Below are 21,057 nucleotides of genomic sequence, written 5' to 3'. Positions count from 1 at the left end.
GCCTGCACTCTTCCCCTTCAGCCTTGCCTCTCCCGTGATTACAGACAAGCCTATAACACCATCTCTTATAACCTCTCAACCAGAGGTGACTCACGTCTCGTAATGTTTGGAGGCTGCTCGTGTAAAGTTAATAACTATCTGGTTTTTTTTAGAATATGTTTTGAAGTTTAGGTTTTGGTCCATATTGTCCAAGACGAAGAAAATGTGTACAACACATATATGTATAGTTAATATAGAGTCTTGTTAGGTTTTGGTCCATATTGTCCAAGACGAAGAAGATATGTACAACACACACACACACACACACACACACACACACACACACACACACACACACACACACATATATATATATATATATATATATATATATATATATATATATATATATATATATATATATATATATAGTTAAAGGTCTTGTCAAGTGTAACGTTAACGTAGCGTGGATACCCCAGGCGTCACCACGTCATCCATCATCGCTACAATCAGTAATCGTAACGCGGAAATTTAGCCACGAGGGTAGAGCTGCGTATTGACACATTTGTGAATGTCTTGTTCTTGGTCTGCTGGGTTTACAGAGGTGTCAAGGTAGGGTGCTTGGGAGGGGAGGGCCGGGGGGCCAGATGCTGATGATGGGTCTGTGTGTTCGAGGATCAGCTGATGCGGTGTTCATGGCACAAGAGCTGATCGAAGCCCTTGAGAGCTGCCTTAGTCGTATATCTCCCAAGACAGAGAGAGAGAGAGAGAGAGAGAGAGAGAGAGAGAGAGAGAGAGAGAGAGAGAGAGACAGAGAGAGAAAGAGAGAGACGTCTCGTTTGGGAAGAAAGACTGAGGGAAACTTTAGAAGTGATGGGTTTTGGATTGTTAAGAGATAGTTTGGGAAATAATGTCGAAAGAAAACTTGGGAAGGTTAAGTTTTTTTGTTTTTTTTTTTAGAATTGTTGGAGGAGGTTTGGGAATAATTGTAGGAGATAACTACTGAAGGATGGCTTGAGATTTGTTAAGAGGCTGTTGAGAGTGTGGAGGGGCTCAGTTGTCCCTGTTATTGCGAGCTTGGTATCTATATTGAGTCACTCACTGCCATTCGTCAGCACCGCTGCTACCTACGTCATCCTCTTCTCCTCTAGTGTATCTTGACCATTATTAGCTCATCACCATTATCTCCAACTGTACCATTATATCTTCAAAAGACTTCCTTACTAAACACCATCCGAGTGATCATCACCCACACACCCCTTCCCTGTCTTCATCATGTGCATCACCATTAACACACCCTCAACACCACTGCCACCACCACATCCTCCCAGGGCATTCGCACATCCCGCACGACCTTCCTCAACACCAACATTCAGCCCGAGCCATAACCATTGCCACCGCTCGGCTCCTCATCGCCATAGCTGCCGTCTTACCTTACGTGTATAATCGATTTCGTAGGCTCCCTTCACCTCCACTACCACAGCTGTGTCTGGGACCCGAGTGCCACTCCTGCTTTCCTCATTAGCCAGAGGATTAGGAGTTGGCTTCCTCCTCACTTTCCCCTCCCTTTCCTTGGCCTTCCCTCTTCTTCCCTCCCTCCGCTCCTCCCTCCTCTGTGTGGCCAAGGCTTCCCCAGGTTTGTTGACACTACTATTTATTACTTGTTTACAAGGCCGTTTATTGTGGAGTGACGCATGGGTTCTTCACGGGCGCCCCAGCTGTTGAGGTGGTGCAATGAAACGTTCAGGGACATCCAGTTGGTGAGGGTGAGGGGAGTTGTGCAATGAAACGTTCAAGGACATCCAGCTGGTGAGGGGGGTTGTGTAATGAAACGTTGAGGGACATCCAGCTGGTGAGGGTGATGCAGTGAAACGTTTAGGGACATTCGTATGTTGAAGAGGTGTCATGAAACGTTCGAGGACATTCATCTGTTTAGAGATGTGAACTGAACGTTCAGGAAAATAGAAAACGTCATTTAGGGAGATACGAAACAACAACTAGGGACACCCCTCACAGGTGTGGGGGGACGCAAGACTAACACATTTTGAGGCGCCCCTGACACAAGGCAGCATTCAGGGGCACTCAGGGCCACTGCAGCAGGAGAGGAGGTACTTGGAAATCTTCAGAGGTCCTCTAGAGCCAATTAATTGAGTTAACTGAAAGTTTTGTCCTGAAGATGAAAGTGTTAATGGAGGTTAAAGGGACACTCACACACACCCACCCCCGGGTGGATAGTTAACACATACGACCTCCAATAAACAGCTGGCTGGTTCTGCTATTACCTGGAAGCCCCGGAGTAATCACTGAGAGGTCCTAGTTTATAACCTGGGGTATCCAATGACTGTAACATGGGAGGTAGTTAGGACCAAGGACCATCTAGAGCATCCGTTTCATATCAAGTAGGTATTGACAACGTCTGTGGTGTAGTTAGTTATCTTCTGTTGATGTTAGAGTTGTTATCTTAGGCTCCACAGACTTCTCCCATGGGTAGGTTCATCCCATCAGATAAAAGTGAAATGTAAGGGAAGGTAGGAAAGTGGTGTGCTCAAGGGTCGCACCGTCGTGCTCAAGGGTCGCACCGTCGTGCTCAAGGGTCGCACCGTCGTGCACAAGGGTCGTACCGTCGTGCTCAAGGGTCGCACCGTCGTGCTCAAGGGTCGCACCGTCGTGCTCAAGGGTCGCACCGTCGTGCACAAGGGGTTTCACAGGTGGTCTGGAGGTGTGGTGTGGACAGGTGTAGGTCGCAGATGATAGGTTCGTCCGGTGGGCGTTAGCCAGTGGACAGGAGGAGAGGAGGGATGGGGGGAGCGAAGAGGTGGGGTGATTTCCGGCCAAGGGAGGGAGGAGGGAGGTTGAGGAGGAGGGGAGGTCAAGGGATTGAAATGTGTTGCCAGTTTTGCTTATGATGTGCTGCGGGAGTGGTGACAAGTGTTGGTGAGCGTGGTGTTGTTGGTGATTGTGGTGGTGATATCGGTGTTGTTGGTGCTCTTGATGGTGGTGGGTGTGATGGTGATAGTGGTGGTGGAGTACTTGGCCTGTGGTTGTGATGGTGGTGTTGATGGCGTCAATTTTTTTGATGGTGTGACAGTCGTGGTGGTGTAGTTGTTGTTGGCGATGATGGTGTAGTGTTGGCGATGGTGGTGGTAGTGTTGATGGTGGTGATGACAGTGGTAGATGGCAGGAGGCTTTTCGTAAATGGTGAGGCATTTGGGTCGTGAGTTGTGCCTTGATGCTGGTGTGTGTGTGTGTGTGTGTGTGTGTGTGTGTGTGTGTGTGACTTGAGGGTGATGGAGGACAATACCATCATCCCCCCCTCCCCCCACCCGCCCCCCCTGGCTGGTATATAGTTCTTACGACCGTCGTGGTGGGGGTAGGAGCTTGGGGGGGGGGGGGGGATGACTCACGGTCCACCAGCCTACTACGTCACGCTTTCCCCCGCGTCGCCACCCCCACGACCAGTCGTTCCCTGTCTTATATCCCTCCTCCTCCTCCTCCACGTCACGTCGTCTTCCCCCTCCGTGCATCGTCACGTCCCGCCACGCCCCATCCTCTCTCAGTCCGTAACCCCCTCCCATGTCCCACCCGAGCCCGTGTCTCTCATCTCCTCTCCCCCGTTCCTCTCTCTCTCTCTCTCTCTCTCTCTCTCTCTCTCTCTCTCTCTCTCTCTCTCTCTCTCTCTCTCTCTCTCTCTCTCTCTCTATTATCTCTTGTCGATCTTCGCTTTGCCTTTGTCTCTCTCCCTTCCCTCCCCCTTCCCTCCCTCCCTCTCCCCTCCCTCTCCTCACCTATCACCTCAACTATCGCAATATCTTTTCCTCATTTCCATAATTCCGTTGTCTTATCTCCCCACTAGTACCTGGAGTGTTAAGGCGCCACACACACACACACACACACACACACACACACTACGTTAGGGTGCGGGAGGAACCGTCAAAGCAGACGCCTTCCACACTGGCTCGACACCACGACACAAGTAAACAAAACAGCATACGTGAGCAAGCGAAGAAGACGTACCCCTGGAGCGGCCATGGCGGGCTCTGTGGAGACGTTAATTGTACGTGACAAACAAAAGTGTGCAGCTGGAGGAAAGCATGGACAACAAAGAGCGATTAAGAATGATTCGGGAGAGGTTAGCTTTGTGATCTGTTGGTGATGGGTAGAGACAGGAAGACGCTGGTGATGTGTTCAGGATTTGGACCCTTCTGTTTCTGTTGCTTTCTGTTGCTTGAGGATAGGAGAAGACCATCGGCGTCGGGGGAGAGGAGGCAAGGCAGGGGATAGAAATAAAAGGAAAATATTGGGAGGGAACGGAAGTGAGTGGGAGAGGCTGTGAGAGGGATGGAATATGAGGGGGCGAGGAGAGATGACGTGGGGAGATAAGTGAGTGAGGAGGAGAAGAGAGAGAGAGAGAGAGAGAGAGAGAGAGAGAGAGAGAGAGAGAGAGAGAGAGAGAGAGAGGGAGGTAACTTGTACATAAGGGAGATAATGATTGATAAAGGGAAGTGAATGAAGGAGAGGGTGACTGGATGATGGAATGAGTGAAGGATGAAGGCAGGGAAGGAGGCAGTGCTGGAATTAATGTGATGAATAGATCTGTCGGGGGGGTGGGGAGACACTTCACTGATGCTGCCGTGGTAATGCTACTGTGTGTGTGTGTGTGTGTGTGTGTGTGTGTGGGAGGGAGGGAGGGAGGGGCGGCTATTGTGCGTCCCTGTTGCCATGGTAACTCTGGGAAGGCAGTGGTGGAAGGTTCCCTGTGGGAGCGTCCTCGCCATCATTAGCCATGCCCTTGGGTTGGATTCTTTGACGCATCTGACCTCTGGACCACACTGATTATGGGGGATGGTTGGGACGTGGGAGAATAGCGAGATGGTAAAAGAAAAAAAGAGAGAAAACTGGAATTATACTTTTTAATGAAGGAAATTAACACTTAAGTGCCTCGCTAAATGAAATGAAAACAACATTGGAACTTCAGGATCTGCGAACGAGCGCGATAAATGAGTAGATAAGTGTGGTGTTAGTTGGTGTATTTTGTGTTGTGGTGTCCCTCAAGCCTGTTAGTCTTGCCTGAATGTTGGGAGAGTGTTGTAGTAGATGTCGCAGTGGTCAGCGAACGTACAGCGTTGTCCAGGTCGTGTGCAGATGTAGAGGCGTCGTAGTGATCCACGAATCCTTCACACTACCGTCGTACAGATGATGTAACGTAAGAGTTGACGTGGTAACGCAACCGGTGTTGTAGACCAATGCACCAGACGTGTGATGTAGTGTCGTCGTCGTCGTAGCGATCAGCCAGCGCGTCACCCTACCATCGTGGAGGTAGTATGATGTAGAGACGCCCTTGTGTGATACCGTAGAGTGAAGACAGTGCTAGTGATGGTGAGGGTGTGGTGAGGCCCAGGCTGGGGGGCGGCACCCAGGAGCCAGGACAGTGCCACCCACAGTGCCATACCCGCCCACTCACTGCCCCTGCCGCCCCTTCCTGCCCTCGCCGCTATGCCTGGATGCGCCGTGCCCCCGCCACGCCCTGACGCCCCAGCCCGCTCCCCGTAGCAGCCCCATGCTGGCGGGTAGCGTGGAGGCGGTGCTGGGGGGCATGCGCCGCTACACGGACCTCCGGCGATACTCGGAGACCGTGTTGCAGGGGTGTCGACACTTCGCTACCGAGTGTGCCGTAAGTACAACATCTGACACTCACTTCTCTACCTCCCTCCCTCCCTCCCTTTAGTCTCGCCACCACCTCATTGACAGGTGCGAATCACTCCTCTCCCTCCCTTCCCCCATATCTCCCGCCCCAGTCACAGACAGAGGAGTCTCCTTCCTTCCAATGGGAGGGGAAGCATCCGACTCAAAAAAATGAATCCTACCTGAACTTTTAGGGCCTAAGTTGTATACGAGGTAACTTTTAAGTGAAAGATATTTTTCTTCTTCCTCAACCTGTCTTTTAGCCAGAGTGGAATCAGAAGCCGTCGTTCATATCAGCTCTCCCACCATCACCATTCTTGACCCAACCCTCTCTGCCTTCCATGTTGTTGTTTCCTTCCCTCTGTTCTACAGGTATCCCTTCGGCCACTGTTCTCTTGAGCTGTTGGCGTGTGTTCCAGCCCTCAAGACCTGCACTCCCAACACGCGACTCGTTGCTTCTTCCCACATTTTCTTTATATTGAGATCATCCTCACGAGGATTAGCCTTTATGGTACTTTCTTCTTTCCCCTTTAGAGCGAAGCTTTAGCTTTCTCACCCGTCTCGTGTTATCCTCTTCTTAGTATAACCTTTACTCTCTTAAGAGTCGAGTCTACAAACACCTGAGGCAAATAATGATTGAGCTACATCCGTCTGCTGGTGTGCTGGTGCCTCCGGCTGTGTACTGACTCGCCCCATACCATAATCAGTTGCTGTCCAGCTGTTCTCAGGCCAACTATCGGGAAAGCAGTATTGGTTAGACATTCCCCCCATACATGAAATGGATCCAAACTCATCACTGTCTCCTGCTTTATAGTTGTCGCTGGGAAGGGTGGGAGCGTATCACCCGCCCTCCATCGATGTGGTTTTGATGTGTGTAAGTGTCGTCGATGTATGTGTGTGTGGTGAAGGAGTGACGTTGGTGAGGACCGTGTTGCCAGGGGGCTGGGCGCTGTATGGCCCGAACACTCTGTATCGTCCACCCGCGTCTCTCTGGCTCTCTGTCCTGGCCCCGAACTGTTCGATGGGTTTACAGCTTATCGTGATGGTTTAATATCCACGCGCGAGCTACAGGTCAGACCCATTAAGTCCCACTTCATTATTCATAAACTTTGATGCCAAACTGAGAAAAGGATTTTGTCAGCAAGTCAAGCATTTTGTTATTTTTTTTCCCCCTCTCCATGTTAGCCGCCACCAGCCCACCCGCGCCCCCCACCCAATATAGTCGAGTGACAGCACACGTGTGTTGCGGTCTGATGATGTGAATTCCGTGATCGTCAGGTAATTACATCTGCATATCTGGCGACCAGTTGTAAAGATAAAGTTAATTAATCATGATGAGGAGGAGGAGGAGTGGCTGGCCTGGAAGGTGATGGTTGAATTATGCGTGAGTGTGTGTGTGTGTGTGTGTGTGTGTGTGTGTGTACCATCCACAAGCCTTGTCCCCCCCTCCCACCATCATAAACCACACACAACCACCACCACCACCACCACCTCAACCTTTCCTCATCCTGAACTACCATAACCACCACCACCACACAACCGCCGCTTCCCACCATTACAACCTCGTCCCCAATCCACCACCACCACCACCAGTACCATTCCCACTACTGAACCGTAACCCCACTACACGAGGGAGACCCCACTTCCCCTGCAGCATGTCTGCCACCATCACCACACATTTCCCAGTACCACATCACCACCACATCGTCCTCCACATCTCCCGTCACCACAACCCAGCCCTAACCCCCCCCCTCCCCAACACACACACACACACACACACACACACACACACACACACACCTCACCTCACCAGCCCCGTCCTGCTGGGCCCGTGGTGTTCCCGGAGGCTGGACCTGTGGTGGTGGGTCGCACGCCTTTAGTCCAGGTCTACTATTTATATATGTTATCCTCCTGGCTGGCCTCCTGTGGTAGGGAGGGAGGTAGGTGAGGTGAGGTGAGGTAATAGAAAGCAGGAAGGGAAGAGCTGTGGGTGATGAAGAGGGCAGGGGAGAGAGAGAGAGAGAGAGAGAGAGAGAGAGAGAGAGAGAGAGAGAGAGAGAGAGAGTTATGAAACAGTTAAAAAAAAAGGGGGGGAAAAAAGATCAAAAGTTTAAAAGACATGGCCGTACGTCTAGGAGAACTCCCCACTCTGGCCAACTGCTTTCCAGGTATTGACAAGGATGGAGGAGGAGGAGGAGGAGGTGTGGGGAGAAGAGGAGAGGAAGGGGAGGGCCAGGTATTATGTTTCCCACCCACCCACCCCTCTCTTCCTCCCAGATCCTCTTGAGGGATTCTTCTCATTCTCAGAACTCAAGTAGATATTTCCGGGTTCTCGTATTTGTAGCTGCTGATTCCAGAACCTTAGGTTCTGGAAGGTGGCAACCATATGCCAAGAGTCTTGGACCTGGAGTGTGTGTGTGTGTGTGTGTGTGTGTGTGTGTGTGTGTGTCGTTCCTCACTATACAAGTTCTGATCCATAGTTTTGTATGGTAAGGGTTGTTCTAGGTTGTAGCATAAGTCCAGGTTATGTAGGAGCAGAGATTCATCGTTCCTGATTCTTTTGAGTTGTGGCACGTAGACTTAGACGCGAAAGGCTCACGAACTTAGACGCTAGAGGCTCTCGAACTTAGATGCTAGAGGCTCGCGAACTTAGTCTTAGATGCTTGAGGCTCACGAACTTAGATGCTAGAGGCTAACGAACTTATATTCTAGAGGCTCGCGAACTTAGTCTCAAATGCTTGAGGCTCACGAACTTAGATGCTAGAGGCTCTCGAACTTAGATGCTAGAGGCTCGCGAACTTAGTCTCAAATGCTTGAGGCTCACGAACTTAGATGCTAGAGGCTCACGAACTTAGTCTTAGATGCTTGAGGCTCACGAACTTAGATGCTTGAGGCTCGCGAACTTAGCTCCTGGTATTAGGGTTTGTGGTTTTGCCAGGCGGAGATGCATACACTCAACACCAGGATCAAATATTCATGATTTCCAAATATAGCCTGTGCTCTCTCTCTCTCTCTCTCTCTCTCTCTCTCTCTCTCTCTCTCTCTCTCTCTCTCTCTCTCTCTCTCTTTTCCAGCCTGATGGTGCGAACTCAGATTCTGATTCTGGGAACTTAGATTCATGGATGGTGACCCCACACAACCTCCACCACCACCAAGCATTGCTTAGTATAATGGAAAGTTTGCCTTGGTGTTGGGTCTGACACGTCCTCTTGTTTTGAGCTTACCACACAGCATTGCGTTGATTGAACTCTGATTTTCTTTTTCCTTTCATTTTGTATTCATTGTTGGTGTGTGATAATGAGGAGCTCAGATCACAAGTGTGGTAGGTTATCAGAGAAATTCGTTCTTCTGGTGTTGTGACCTGATTCTCACTAGGGTCACTGTTAGGGGTGTGGTAAGCAGACACGACTGGGTTGGCTGAAGTTGTGTTTGATGTGCTCCTTCCACTGGAGTAGTGGTATGAGCATACCACTAAAGTGGTGGTTGGTGTGTGGTATGTTAACTCCACTGGAGCAGTGGTTGGTGCATGTGTTCACACCACTGGAGTAGTGGTTGGTGTGTGGTATGTACACGCCGCTGGAGTAGTGGTTGGTGTGTGGTATGTACACACCGCTGGAGTAGTGGTTGGTGTGTGGTATGTACACTCCACTGGAGTAGTGGTTGGTGTGTGGTATGTACACGCCGCTGGAGTAGTGGTTGGTGTGTGGTATGTACACGCCGCTGGAGTAGTGGTTGGTGTGTGGTATGTACACACCGCTGGAGTAGTGGTTGGTGTGTGGTATGTACACACCGCTGGAGTAGTGGTTGGTGTGTGGTATGTACACACCGCTGGAGTAGTGGTTGGTGTGTGGTATGTACACACCGCTGGAGTAGTGGTTGGTGTGGAGTGATTGCAGATCACGTTGCCGACTCACAGTACAGTAGAGGCAGGAGGCCGGAGGGTTTACCTTGACAAAGAACGAGTGTGGGTCCTTGTGGCTTATGACCTTTAGTTGTTATTGATCACCTTGTTACCCAGTGACCCCCCCCAGCTTGGCGGCCGTGTGACCTATGGTACCTGGTGACCTCCCCCCACCCAACGGCCGTGTGACCTGTGCCATTAGTAACGCCCTTCCCTCTGTAACTCCCCCGTCTCCCTCGGCCATGGCAGTTGTCCTCCGTCTCCCATACGAGTCTTATATTCCCACTTGCATCAGTCTTTGCCTCGCTCCTCCGCCAGTCTCTCCACCCTTAAGTCACAGTCTCTCTTTCCCCCACCGCCCCGCCACATGCAGCAGTCTCTCCCTCCCTCCCTTCCTCCCTCACTCCCTCCTCACCTGGTAATAGTCTCTTTTCTCATCACCCCCACCTGAAGGTGTCGGCACCCATCACCTGCAGAAGTCTTGCCTCTTATCTGAAGTAGTTTCCCCATCTTTACTCTCTCTCTCTCTCTCTCTCTCTCTCTCTCTCTCTCTCTCTCTCTCTCTCTCTCTCTCTCTCTCTCACACACACACACACACACAAATTGAGTATTCTGGACTTGTATTATATCTGTTGAATTGAGTTCACTAAATCTCCCGTGATGGTGTAGGGAACCATTTGCTTAATGCGAAGTTTTTGTCGCCTCTTGGGAATCGGGTTTCGGGGGGAAAGTCAATCAAATTTCGGAACGATGCTCTGGATTGGAACCGAATGGAATGATCAGGGTTTGGCACAGTTAAACCTTCGTTTATATACCGTGTGAAACACAGCTGAGAGTATATACGCCCACACCGTCTGCATATGACGTCAGGTTGTGGCATCTGACGCCTGGGCGACTTACTGTCCTTCATTTCCTCATTAGGACATCCACACGTAAGGTTGAAATACTACGTAATAGGATTATAGTTCTACTTATAGGATTGAAGTGTTTTTTTTTTTTGTAATGGGATCAGAGTCCTCTTCTCGCTCGACTGAAATGAGGAAGATCCAATTACCAGGTGATTGAACTGTAGTTCCGAAGTTTCATTTGTCGATCTGTTTGGGAAATATAGCAACTTTTACTGATATTACACATACGGATTGAGTTTTCGGCTCCCCCTACAGTCTGCAGTTGTGTTGTACGTAATTCTTGTGGCACCCACTACAGTCTACAGTTAAGTCGTACCCATATCCCGCAGCACATCTTACAGTCAACATTTATATAGTATCCATCTCTTGTGGCACCCCCATACAGTCTACAGTTATGCAATACCTCTATCTCGCAGCACCCCCCTGAAGCCTACAGTTGTGCTGTATCTGTTTCTCATGGCACCCAGCACAGTCTAAAGGTATATACGGTACCTGTATCTCATTACAGTCTCTACAATCTACAGTTCTGCACTACGTATCCCCTCACGATGCCTGCGATTCTGTGCCCGGATGGTGAATGTGTGAGGAGTTGAACGAGACAAATGTGTCTCGTTCTTCAATGGGAGGTTATGAGCTTTACTACCTTGGAAGTTATGAAATCTATGGAATAGGTTTATTTATCGACGCATTTCTTGCGAGGTTTAAAAGTAAGGAAGCTAATATTACTCATGTGCTCAGCTCTTTAAGCGCGAAGGTACAACGCTTGAGCATGACGGTATGACCCTTGAGCACAAAGGTACAAACGCTTGGGTCAGGCCAGGCCGTCATACCCAAGGATCGTGCCGTCGTGCTCAAGGATCGTAACATGGTGTTCAAGGGGCTCATTGAAGCTCGAAGCAGGGAGAGAGGTTCCTTGTTTCGCACGTTTGTTAGACTGGGCTCAAGAGCTTTGCGCGATATCTCGGATCATTGAAACAAAAAGCCTCATTTATCGAAAGTGTCAACATTAACCGCGATGCTCAAATGTTTCATTGCTTCGCGAGGGTTTTAGCATGGATTATGGTTGTCCACAGACCACGTACCCCCCGAGGTAATGGTGCGTAAGGTGACGAGGATTTGAAGCGCTTCGGAAAATGCTTCGGGTTGCATTTTTGTTAAAGGTGGAGAAAAGTTCCCTTTTCAGCATCCTAGCGTTCGACGATTATTCGTATTCTAAGAATAGCTTGAAATACGTCCTAAGGGATATATCTTTTTTTTTCAGTTCTAGGCTTTTGTTAACGTTTTTCTTAAGTGTGATTGAAATCTCTCGAGAAAATCGTAATTGCTGGCGTGGTCTGTAGAGGCCCAATACCATTTGGAGTACCTGGACACACCCAACACGGAGGGAGGGCTTTCTTCATTTGAGATTTATTTATGGATGCTTGAGGTTGGATGTGGCTGAGCCTTGTGGATAGGGTCACGCAGCGGCGATATGGATCTGGTGTGTAGGATTGCAACGGGGATTGGCTACGGTATCCTGAGAGATCCATGGCGAATGGACGTGAGTGAGCATGCCACTGTGTCTCCGATAAAGTCGAACCAGAGATCGCAAGGGAAACTTATCTTTGTTTGGTGCTGTTTGGTGATAGCAGCGCCATACATACGCAGCGGCCGTTGTTTGTACTAGCATGCCTATTGTCTACAGTACGAATGGTGCATATACAGGCCATGAATCATCTCGACCCACACGCTACAGTATAAATGGTAGTCTATAATGATTTTTGATGCGCATGAAAAGCAAAATGAGGTAGAATCTTTTTTCATCACGGTACACGGATAATAAACTCTCATTGTGTTATATATCGTTGCATTGAATGAATGATATTGCGATCGTTAAAGTACTTGATGTTGATGGGTATGGCTTGTGCCTGTGGCCATTCATATGCCTTCAGTTTGTTCCATGTTCCAATGTGTGCAGCTAGGCTTCTTGATGTTAGCCTGTCTTAAGTTTGTCTGTCCACACCTGGGCAGGCCATCCTACCTATCTCAAGTTTGTCCGTCTCAACTCTTGGCTTCCCTTCCTTGTTATTCCGTCCATACTTAAGACGCCCTCCCGCCTGTCTGTCCGTACTTGGGACGCCATCCCGCCTGTCTATCCGTACTTAGGCATGGTATGTCACCTGTCCATCCGCATTTAGGCACGCCACCCTTCCTCGTCTCTCCTGTCCGAAGTGAGTTCATGTACCTTGGTAGAAAGAAAGTATCATCGGAGCTGCTGATCGCCATTCCGTCATCGGCCATATTGGAGCCAACAATCGTTCGTATTGTTCGCTAGTTCGAGCGTCGGCGGATGGGAACGCCAAATAGTTATAAACAAGAGATTTCTTTTTAACCCATGCTGAACCTCAATAGAACTGTTGTGACGTGAGATGCTGTCACTGACTCTGAATAGGTGATGTGGACACGAAGCATCATTACCGCAGCCTTCCAGCGGTGTAAAACCTCATAAAGAAAGAGTGGTAAGACCTGGGAACTGAATGACTTCGTCTTCAGCTTTTAATTTACATTAGTTTTTTTTTTCTCTCTCTCTCTCTCATGAAACCATAGTAGGTATGCAAACCAGGGTTCATTTTTAGCTTACCCAAAAGTGTAGCATATTCCGGTGTACCACAAACACTGGCAGTGTGTAGTTGCAAAAGGGGGCGTTATCTAATGAAATTTGCTCAAGGTAAATAGCAACTCCCCATTTTCTTTTTCTTTTTTTCTCTTTGCCACTCGACGCCCAGTCCAGTCGAGACATTTGCCGGGAAGTAAAACCTAAATTTAAGAACAATACTAACAAGATTAACCTGATAACAGGCTTTGGCCTCAACTTAGATGTTGCAATGTATTTTTATTTGTCTTATCACAATATGGAAGTCTTGTCTTTGACCCAGCCTCGCACGAACTGTTTGTTGACGTCCAATCCTTTTTAATGATATCTGATCTTCAGAATCGTAAGGACTTGAGGCAGAAAACATGGAACTTAACACTGCCCAAATAGGTTGAAGCTGGCAGACTGTCTTCACTGTGTAACCAAATGCTTGAACTCGTATTATATAATTTCCTGCATTTAATGTCGCCGTATCTTCGTATTCTCTTGTATCGATACTTCTCTGAGCGTTCTTATACGACGCTGCCATGTCTGGGCCTTAGTGATTCGTTTCTCTAAGTAATATTTTACGAAAAAGAAAAAAAAAATCAACTTCAGTGATGTTTATTCCCGCCTTTTTCTCCGTCATGGCGAACGTAAGGGATAAGCGGTGACGTCATTACCACGGCTCTGTTGACAAAGGAGATTGTATTGTCTGTACTCACACATCCTGACCCTGTCATCAGGTTTCCAGAATGTGTACAGAAACAACAGGCAAATTGTGATCATTGAAATCTAGTATGTCTTCATGTTTTGATGTTCACTGATTAATATATCGTCTTAGATTTTTTATTTTGTCGTGAGGGACCCCGAGCGTCGCATCTCGACGACCAGAGGCGCCATGAATGTCATTGGAGGACCTTCCTGCTGGAGGCGCAGAGGGTGTATGTTACCTCTTTAATAGATGTTAAATTGCGTTTGGAGCACAGGTGTAGAGTATAAGGGAAGAGTCACTGTGTTTATTCTCCTTTGTGCAGAGTTATTGCAGTGATAAGCACGAAAGAATTATATATATATATATATATATATATATATATATATATATATATATATATATATATATATATAATTCTTATATATATATATATATATATTTATATATATATATATATATATGCAGAGTTAGAGGGGGGAAATGTGAATGGATGTAGACGGCTTTAGACGGGTCGATTAGAATGAGTTTGAAAGACATGGATTCATAGTCAGTTGCATCGACGTTTTCTGTTGGACTGGTGTTTCGTGGGAGTTACTGTTGGAATTAGTGAGTTGGCAGTAACAACATGACTGACAACCATGCAACACTAAGCCATCCTCCTCCTCCCAGTACGGTCAATCGAGAGGCCCGGGAGCTTGAAAGTCTTCGCTTGAAAGTCATCGCCTCCGCTCCCTACCACCACTCTGGCTCCAGTCTTCGTCATTACTCCATGTTTCCAGATCCTACAACTGGATCATGTCCCATGTTCTCACTTCCAGTTCTTGCATCCAGTCCGTACTTTTTGTTTCTCGCTTGCAGTTCTCGTCTTCAGGCTAAGTTGTGGTCTGGTCTTCTCCTCAGGTTCGTATCACCAGTCCAGGACTCTAATTTTGATTCTTGATGGTGCCTAGAGTCCTTGTTCCCAGTCCATGTTTAAGAGGGTTTGTTCCTCCCAGTCCTTGTTAAATGTGTGTGATTCTCAGTCCCTCAGTATAGCCCTTGCTTTTCTTCGCGGCTTTTAGTGTGTCTTTTTTTTTTCAAATTTGTTCTTCCAGTACGTATTTCCAGTTGTTCTTCAGATTCCTGTTTCCAGTGTATGTTTCCAGTTTGTTCTTCAAATCCTTGCATCCTCTTTGTAGGGTAATGTAGTGGGTGCTTCCAGACTGTGCGTCCTGTCCATGGTATATGAGTTTTTCCTCCTTACATCCAGCATGTGTTCCAGTACGTGCGTCCAGGGGGGCATTACTCTTGTCCTGCCTCAGCTGGCGACAGCTGGACGTCCGCAGCAGCAGCAGCCGCAGGAGGGTGGTGCCATGGTGTCTCGAGGTCACACGCCGTTGCAGACTCTCCATAGGTCTGCTCCCATTTCTCTCGTCTCCTCTGCCAGCTCGTTTAGCGACCTATACTCTTGTTCGTCTCTACCACGTTGGTCTTGTTGGTCTCTGCTACGATCATTGATTTACTTTCTGCTGGTGTTTTCGTTTAGGCTCGTCTGACCTCTGCTGGTGTCAGTTTTCACTGCCAGCTTGCTGATCTCCCTCCTGTGTAGTCTGTACTACATTTCTCCTTTCTGGTCCGTGCTACTAAGACAAATCCCTATCAGTGTCATTTCGTGTCTCTTATCTAATATCAGTTAATGCGTCTCACATTTTCTGTATTATGTTCTTTGGTTTCGGTTTTCTATTTTCTTGTTATCTCCTGTTTGGCCTCTACTGTTTGGGTTTTCCATGCCGTCTCCTGCTTGGTCAATACTGTTTTCTCTTAGTATCATCTTTCCTTGTGTCATTATTACTACATCTCAACACGTTTCTAGAATGGACCTTCCCCGTGTCATTCCACGCATGATCATCCTAGTTCTCGAGGAAGGAGGTACTGACTGGATGTAGCGAAGGATAACATGCGTAGTATAACTGAAATTAAGAGGAATGTCGGAGATATTGGCATTTATCTTTACTCTTGTACACTTCCCACATCACATACCAGTGGGAGATACAGCACGACTATACGACGACACACGCATCATCATGCACTCACTGGCAGTAGTCAGGGACTTAATGAAAAGCGGGGATGATCTGTTGGCTTTATGGTCATGTGTGGTAGTTGCTTTGAGCGGAAGGGTTCTTGCTCCAGCTGACTGGGAGAACGTCCCTGTCACTCCCGGGGAAGTAATGCGAGCCAGTGGGACTTGCAGCAGCCCCCGTGGCGTGTGGTGCTGTTCAGTGTGCCAGGCTTAATGTCTCGCTCACCTGTTGCTGCCACAGGTTTAGAGCTACCTGCTTTCTTTCCTGGCCGGATTGATAGCAACACTCCCAGTAACTCCTTCGCTGTGTATATCACGGGGGAAAAAAAAAAGATGCACATCTCCAGGTGTCTTTGAGTGGTTTATAGGAAACCCTTCGAGTCTTTGTAGGAAACCTTTGAAGGCCGTAGATCTTTGGAGAGATGAGCGACCTGATCTGAAGCTTCAGCTGTGACGCAGACGCAGCACTGTAGGACCGCCTCAGCTTACGGGCTTATTGCTAAAGTCCACCTCCGCCCAGCAAAGCCCATTGATGTCTCTGTTGTTATGAATCGCCGCCGCCAACTGGAACTTTTATACATGGTTTCTTTGTTACATACAAATGTTTATTTACCTCAGTAAATCTTTCCAAACACCGTCCCTTCCTCTGTGAAGGACTCATGGGGGAACGCTTGCCCGACCATGAGGGTGTTTCATAGTAACTTAACTGAGCAAAACTCACTTAAGAACTTATGATGATGAACCAGTGGGTATTATTCATTGTTACTCACGAGAACAGTTCTTTACCAGAGAAAATACCTTTTCGTAATATTTTGATATATATATATATATACAGAGAGAGAGAGAGAGAGAGAGAGAGAGAGAGAGAGAGAGAGAGAGAGAGAGAGTCTCTGCTCTGGGTTAGTTCAAAGACAATACCAAAGGAATTACGTGAAGAAACGCAAGACTCGGAATTCAGGTGGCAGTGTTTCATCTCTGGGAGTCCAGCGAGGCTTGAAGTAACCGCCTCCCCCCCCCGTACCGTTTCTCGAATGCCTTTGTAAGAAATACAGTGATTAAAACTGCAACACAGTGCAGCGTGTGATTCGCGTTGGCATATCTGTACATAAAGTACTACAGTGCAGAGCACGTCGGCATGTGTGTGTGTGTGTGTGTGTGTGTGTTCTATGCAGACTCTTGCTTACGCATCTTGTTCAAGACTGAGGAATATAAGACACTGCCAGACACACCCCCTCGCTGCTCCAAGAAGCGTCCAGACTTTCTCGGTGGATTGCAGTCTGAGGCTGGCTCGCCTGCTCCCTACATCCGATATCTCGTTACTTGCTGATGTGCACGTTTATAATGTCGTATACGTTCGTCCTACCTTAAAAAAAAAAGAAAAAAGATGAGCCAATTTAGGAAAACTGTCCAGAGATGACGGAAGACTTGATGTATAAACCCTTCAAGCTGAAATCCAAAGAGAGGTCATATTCTTCAATGCAGTTTATAGGACTTTTTACGGGTTAGGTTTTTTGAACAGTTTGTCTCATACCTTCTGCAGTATTGCCATCCTTGTGTGGTAGCCTGGCGGGGTTAGGTGTGGTGCTTGGATCCACAATCTGGCCCCTGTCTCCCTCACGTTGCTCCCGTTAAGTTTACGTTCATCCAGGTTTACCCGATTGGGAACGATGGTACGACCCCTCAGCATGATGGTACGACCGTTCAGCACGATGGTATACGACCCTTCAGCACGATGGTACGACCCTTCTAGCACGATGGTACGACCCTTAGCACGATGGTACGATCCTTCAGCACGATGGTACGACCCTTCAGCACGATGGTACGACCCTTCAGCACGATGGTACGACATTTCAGCACGATGGTACGACCCTCAGCACGATGGTACGACCTTTCAGCACGATGGTACGACCCTCAGCACGATGGTACGACCCTTCAGTACGATGGTACGATCCTTCAGCACGATGGTACGATCCTTCAGCACGATGGTACGACCCTTCAGCACGATGATACGACCCTTCAGCACGATGGTACGACCCTTCAGAGGTGCCTCAGGCGACAGATGTCTCACATGACAAAAATGTCGTCTATTAGCAAGTGTCATAGAGCCTAAGAGTATGTATTTCTTGACCTTCGTGTCTCTTCGTCTGTTCATTAACTTCCCTGTTTTATTTGTGGATTTGTATTATTCTTGTAGTCTTTATTTTCTTCTCCATTATCTTCCCTGCAAAAAGATTTCCATTCGGTATGGCCTCGCTGGTCACTTGGTTAAATGGGTTTCAGGGCCTTTGAACTGCCAAGAGTCATTAAGGACGTCAGTGTCAAGTTATAACCGACAGTCGATTAATCATCTGGACCTTCCCTTCTTCAGGTGTTGGTGATTTACGTGAGACCATACACGACACGCTGCTCACTGCTTTGGGAGTTATTCATTACTCATTGCTTTGTATGGCCCCTGGCGGGTCCAAAGATGGAATGTCTTGTACACTTAGTGCAGCTTCAACAGAATCCATCGTCATCATCATCACTTTCTTTACTGTATTCATCATTACTTCTGTCACTTTCACTCCCCCCCCCATGTTTGTCACCATCATCACTTCTACTACCCCCACACCCCCACCTCATCATCACTTTAGACCACACGTCTCATCATAATCGAAACTTCTACTATCATCATCATCATCATCATCATCATCGTCACCAGTGCCTGTGCCATCAGTTTCATGGCCCCCCTCTCCCCCCACAACCACCGCCAACGCTGTCTTTTTCACCACCATTATCACCATCACCACCACCAACTATCAGCTTCATCATTTACACTAAAGTCCATCGCCAACACCACCACTCACCACTACCACCTCCTCCACCACAGTTCACCACTCCCCACTCACCACCGCCTCCACCACCACCACCACCACCACTCACCACCACCACCTTCATCACCAGCAGCATGGGCCAGCATCAGTGTTGAGGGCGCGCCTCATCACCTTTAACAGGGTCGGTGTGGCGCCGAGCCGCCCTGGCCCCTGGTCCGCGCCAGCCTGGAGGGGAGGAGGGTAGGCAGGTGGTCCTCCCCCTCCAGCTCATCACTCTCCTGGCATCGCTTGCCTCATCTCCACACACACACCCGTCCTCCTCCTCCTCCACCCTTCACTCACTCTCTCCTGAGAACGCTCCTGGCTCTCCCGGAATCACTCATCACTCCTGGGGTCATTCATCACTTCCCTGACATCACTTGACTCCTCTCTCTCTCTCTCTCTCTCTCTCTCTCTCTCTCTCTCTCTCTCTCTCTCTCTCTCTCTCTCTCCCCCCCCCTAAGATCACCCATCTTTCTTGAGATCACTCATCAACCCTGACATCGCTTGCCTCACGCCCCCCTCACACCTCGCAAGATCACTCACTACTCATGAGTCTGGTGGCGTCGCTCACCGACACACACACACACACACACACACACACCACAGACACCAGTGATCTCGGCATGGCTCACTCACAGCTCGGCCAGAATGAGTCGTCCGAGATTAGGGTCACCTGTCTCAGCTCTGGCAGTCTGCCTGAGCTTTGATCACCTCGTCTCATGGCCGTGCATGACATTACCTCTCCGCCATAACCTCAGCCTTGATTAAGGTCATGACTTATGATGACCGCCGCTGACGCTCAATCACTCCTCCTCCTCCTCCTCCTCCTCTCTGGCTCTGACCCACAGTCGAGCTGCAGGGATTCTGGGAGACGTTGGGAGGACCACGACCATCACTAGTGATCACTCGAGTAACTTTACAGTCAACAGATACTAATATCTATCTATCTATCTATCTATCTATCTATCTATATATATATATATATATATATATATATATATATATATATATATATATATATATATATATATATATATATATTTATATGTACACACAAGGGTCCCGGATTCGATCCTAGCTGTTGGAGGTTTGTATGTTCTATGATGGTGCGCGTTCCTGTGCCCTTTGTTCGTGCATATATATATATATATATATATATATATATATATATATATATATATATATATATATATATATATATATATATATATTGGAAAGGATCACAATTTTGCGCGTGATCAAGATATTCCTATGAGTCCACGGGGAAAATGAAACACGAAAAGTTCCCAAGTGCACTTTCGTGTAATAATCACATCATCAGAGGAGACACAAGAGAGGAATATAACAGTCAGTTGATATACATCGAAGAGACGAAGCTAGGACGCCATTTGGTAAACATGTGATTGTCCAAAACATATGTTTGTTGTTTGAGTCGCATTAAAACCGGCAAGTCAGCCTTTCAGTCCCCAGTATAACCGGCCAGCCAGTGATAAAAATCCCATTACAATCGGCCGTCCTACCATGATAACCGGCCAGTCAGCCGCCTAGTCCCATTATAACCGGCCAGTCGGCTGCGGAAATACATTGTAACCGAACTGTGGTCCGTTAAGCAACATAATGAACCGTACCCTTCGGATGATGAGTCTTTATGAGCGATGGGCCCCCCACTGCTACATCCGAACGCAACCGACCAATCAAGACTCCGAATCACGTCTTCACCATCCAGTGACCTGCGAAAGTGAGTGGAATAAAGGGATCTGATTGGCTCTCTCTCTCTCTCTCTCTCTCTCTCTCTCTCTCTCTCTCTCTCTCTCTCTCTCTCTCTCTGCCCCAGGACCTCTTGAGGACCTCATGCCATTGGGGGGCTTTGATCACTGCAAGCTTGTAATAGGCTTGCCTGGTAGGGCGTCCGGGAGCTATTAGCAGATTAATCGAGAACCGATGATAGAAAATGGTATTTGGGCCGTGCTCCCCTTACTTTCTGATGGACTGGTGCGAGAACCGATGGTAGAAAATGGTATTTGGGCCGTGCTCCCCTTACTCTCTGATGGACTGGTGGTGTGTGACTACTTTCTGAGGCAGTGGTGTATGTCGGTTCTTCGTCATTCCACGCTCTAAAGGACTTTCAGCGTCGGGTGTGCATGCATGCATCTTTTGATGTCATGAAAGATGAACCGACTTCAGTGGATGGGGCGCGTCTCTTCGTAGTCTGACGCCGGTGGTAACGCCTGTTCAAAGGCTGGCTTGCCATCTAGATCGGTGGTGACCAAGCTACCGTACAGCCGTCAGTCCACACTGAAGCCTTTATCAGTAAATGTTCAAAGTAAATGTCCTTTTTTTATAACGT

At 48.2% G+C, this 21,057-nt stretch overlaps 1 protein-coding gene across 1 annotated transcript in view; it reads left to right on the top strand.

Moving 5' to 3' along the window:
- Positions 1–21,057, top strand: part of CdGAPr (GTPase-activating protein CdGAPr) — a 302,985-nt gene that overhangs the window by 30,167 nt on the left and 251,761 nt on the right. The window contains exon 2 of the mRNA XM_071682068.1: positions 5,173–5,650. Within this exon, the coding sequence (XP_071538169.1) occupies positions 5,537–5,650 (114 nt within the window). The 5' untranslated portion in view covers positions 5,173–5,536. The remainder of the gene's footprint in view (positions 1–5,172; positions 5,651–21,057) is intronic.

This window comes from Panulirus ornatus, chromosome 33 (genome assembly GCF_036320965.1).
Source record: "Panulirus ornatus isolate Po-2019 chromosome 33, ASM3632096v1, whole genome shotgun sequence".
Lineage (NCBI taxonomy): Eukaryota > Metazoa > Arthropoda > Malacostraca > Decapoda > Palinuridae > Panulirus > Panulirus ornatus.
This window is presented reverse-complemented; position numbering and strand designations above follow the sequence as displayed.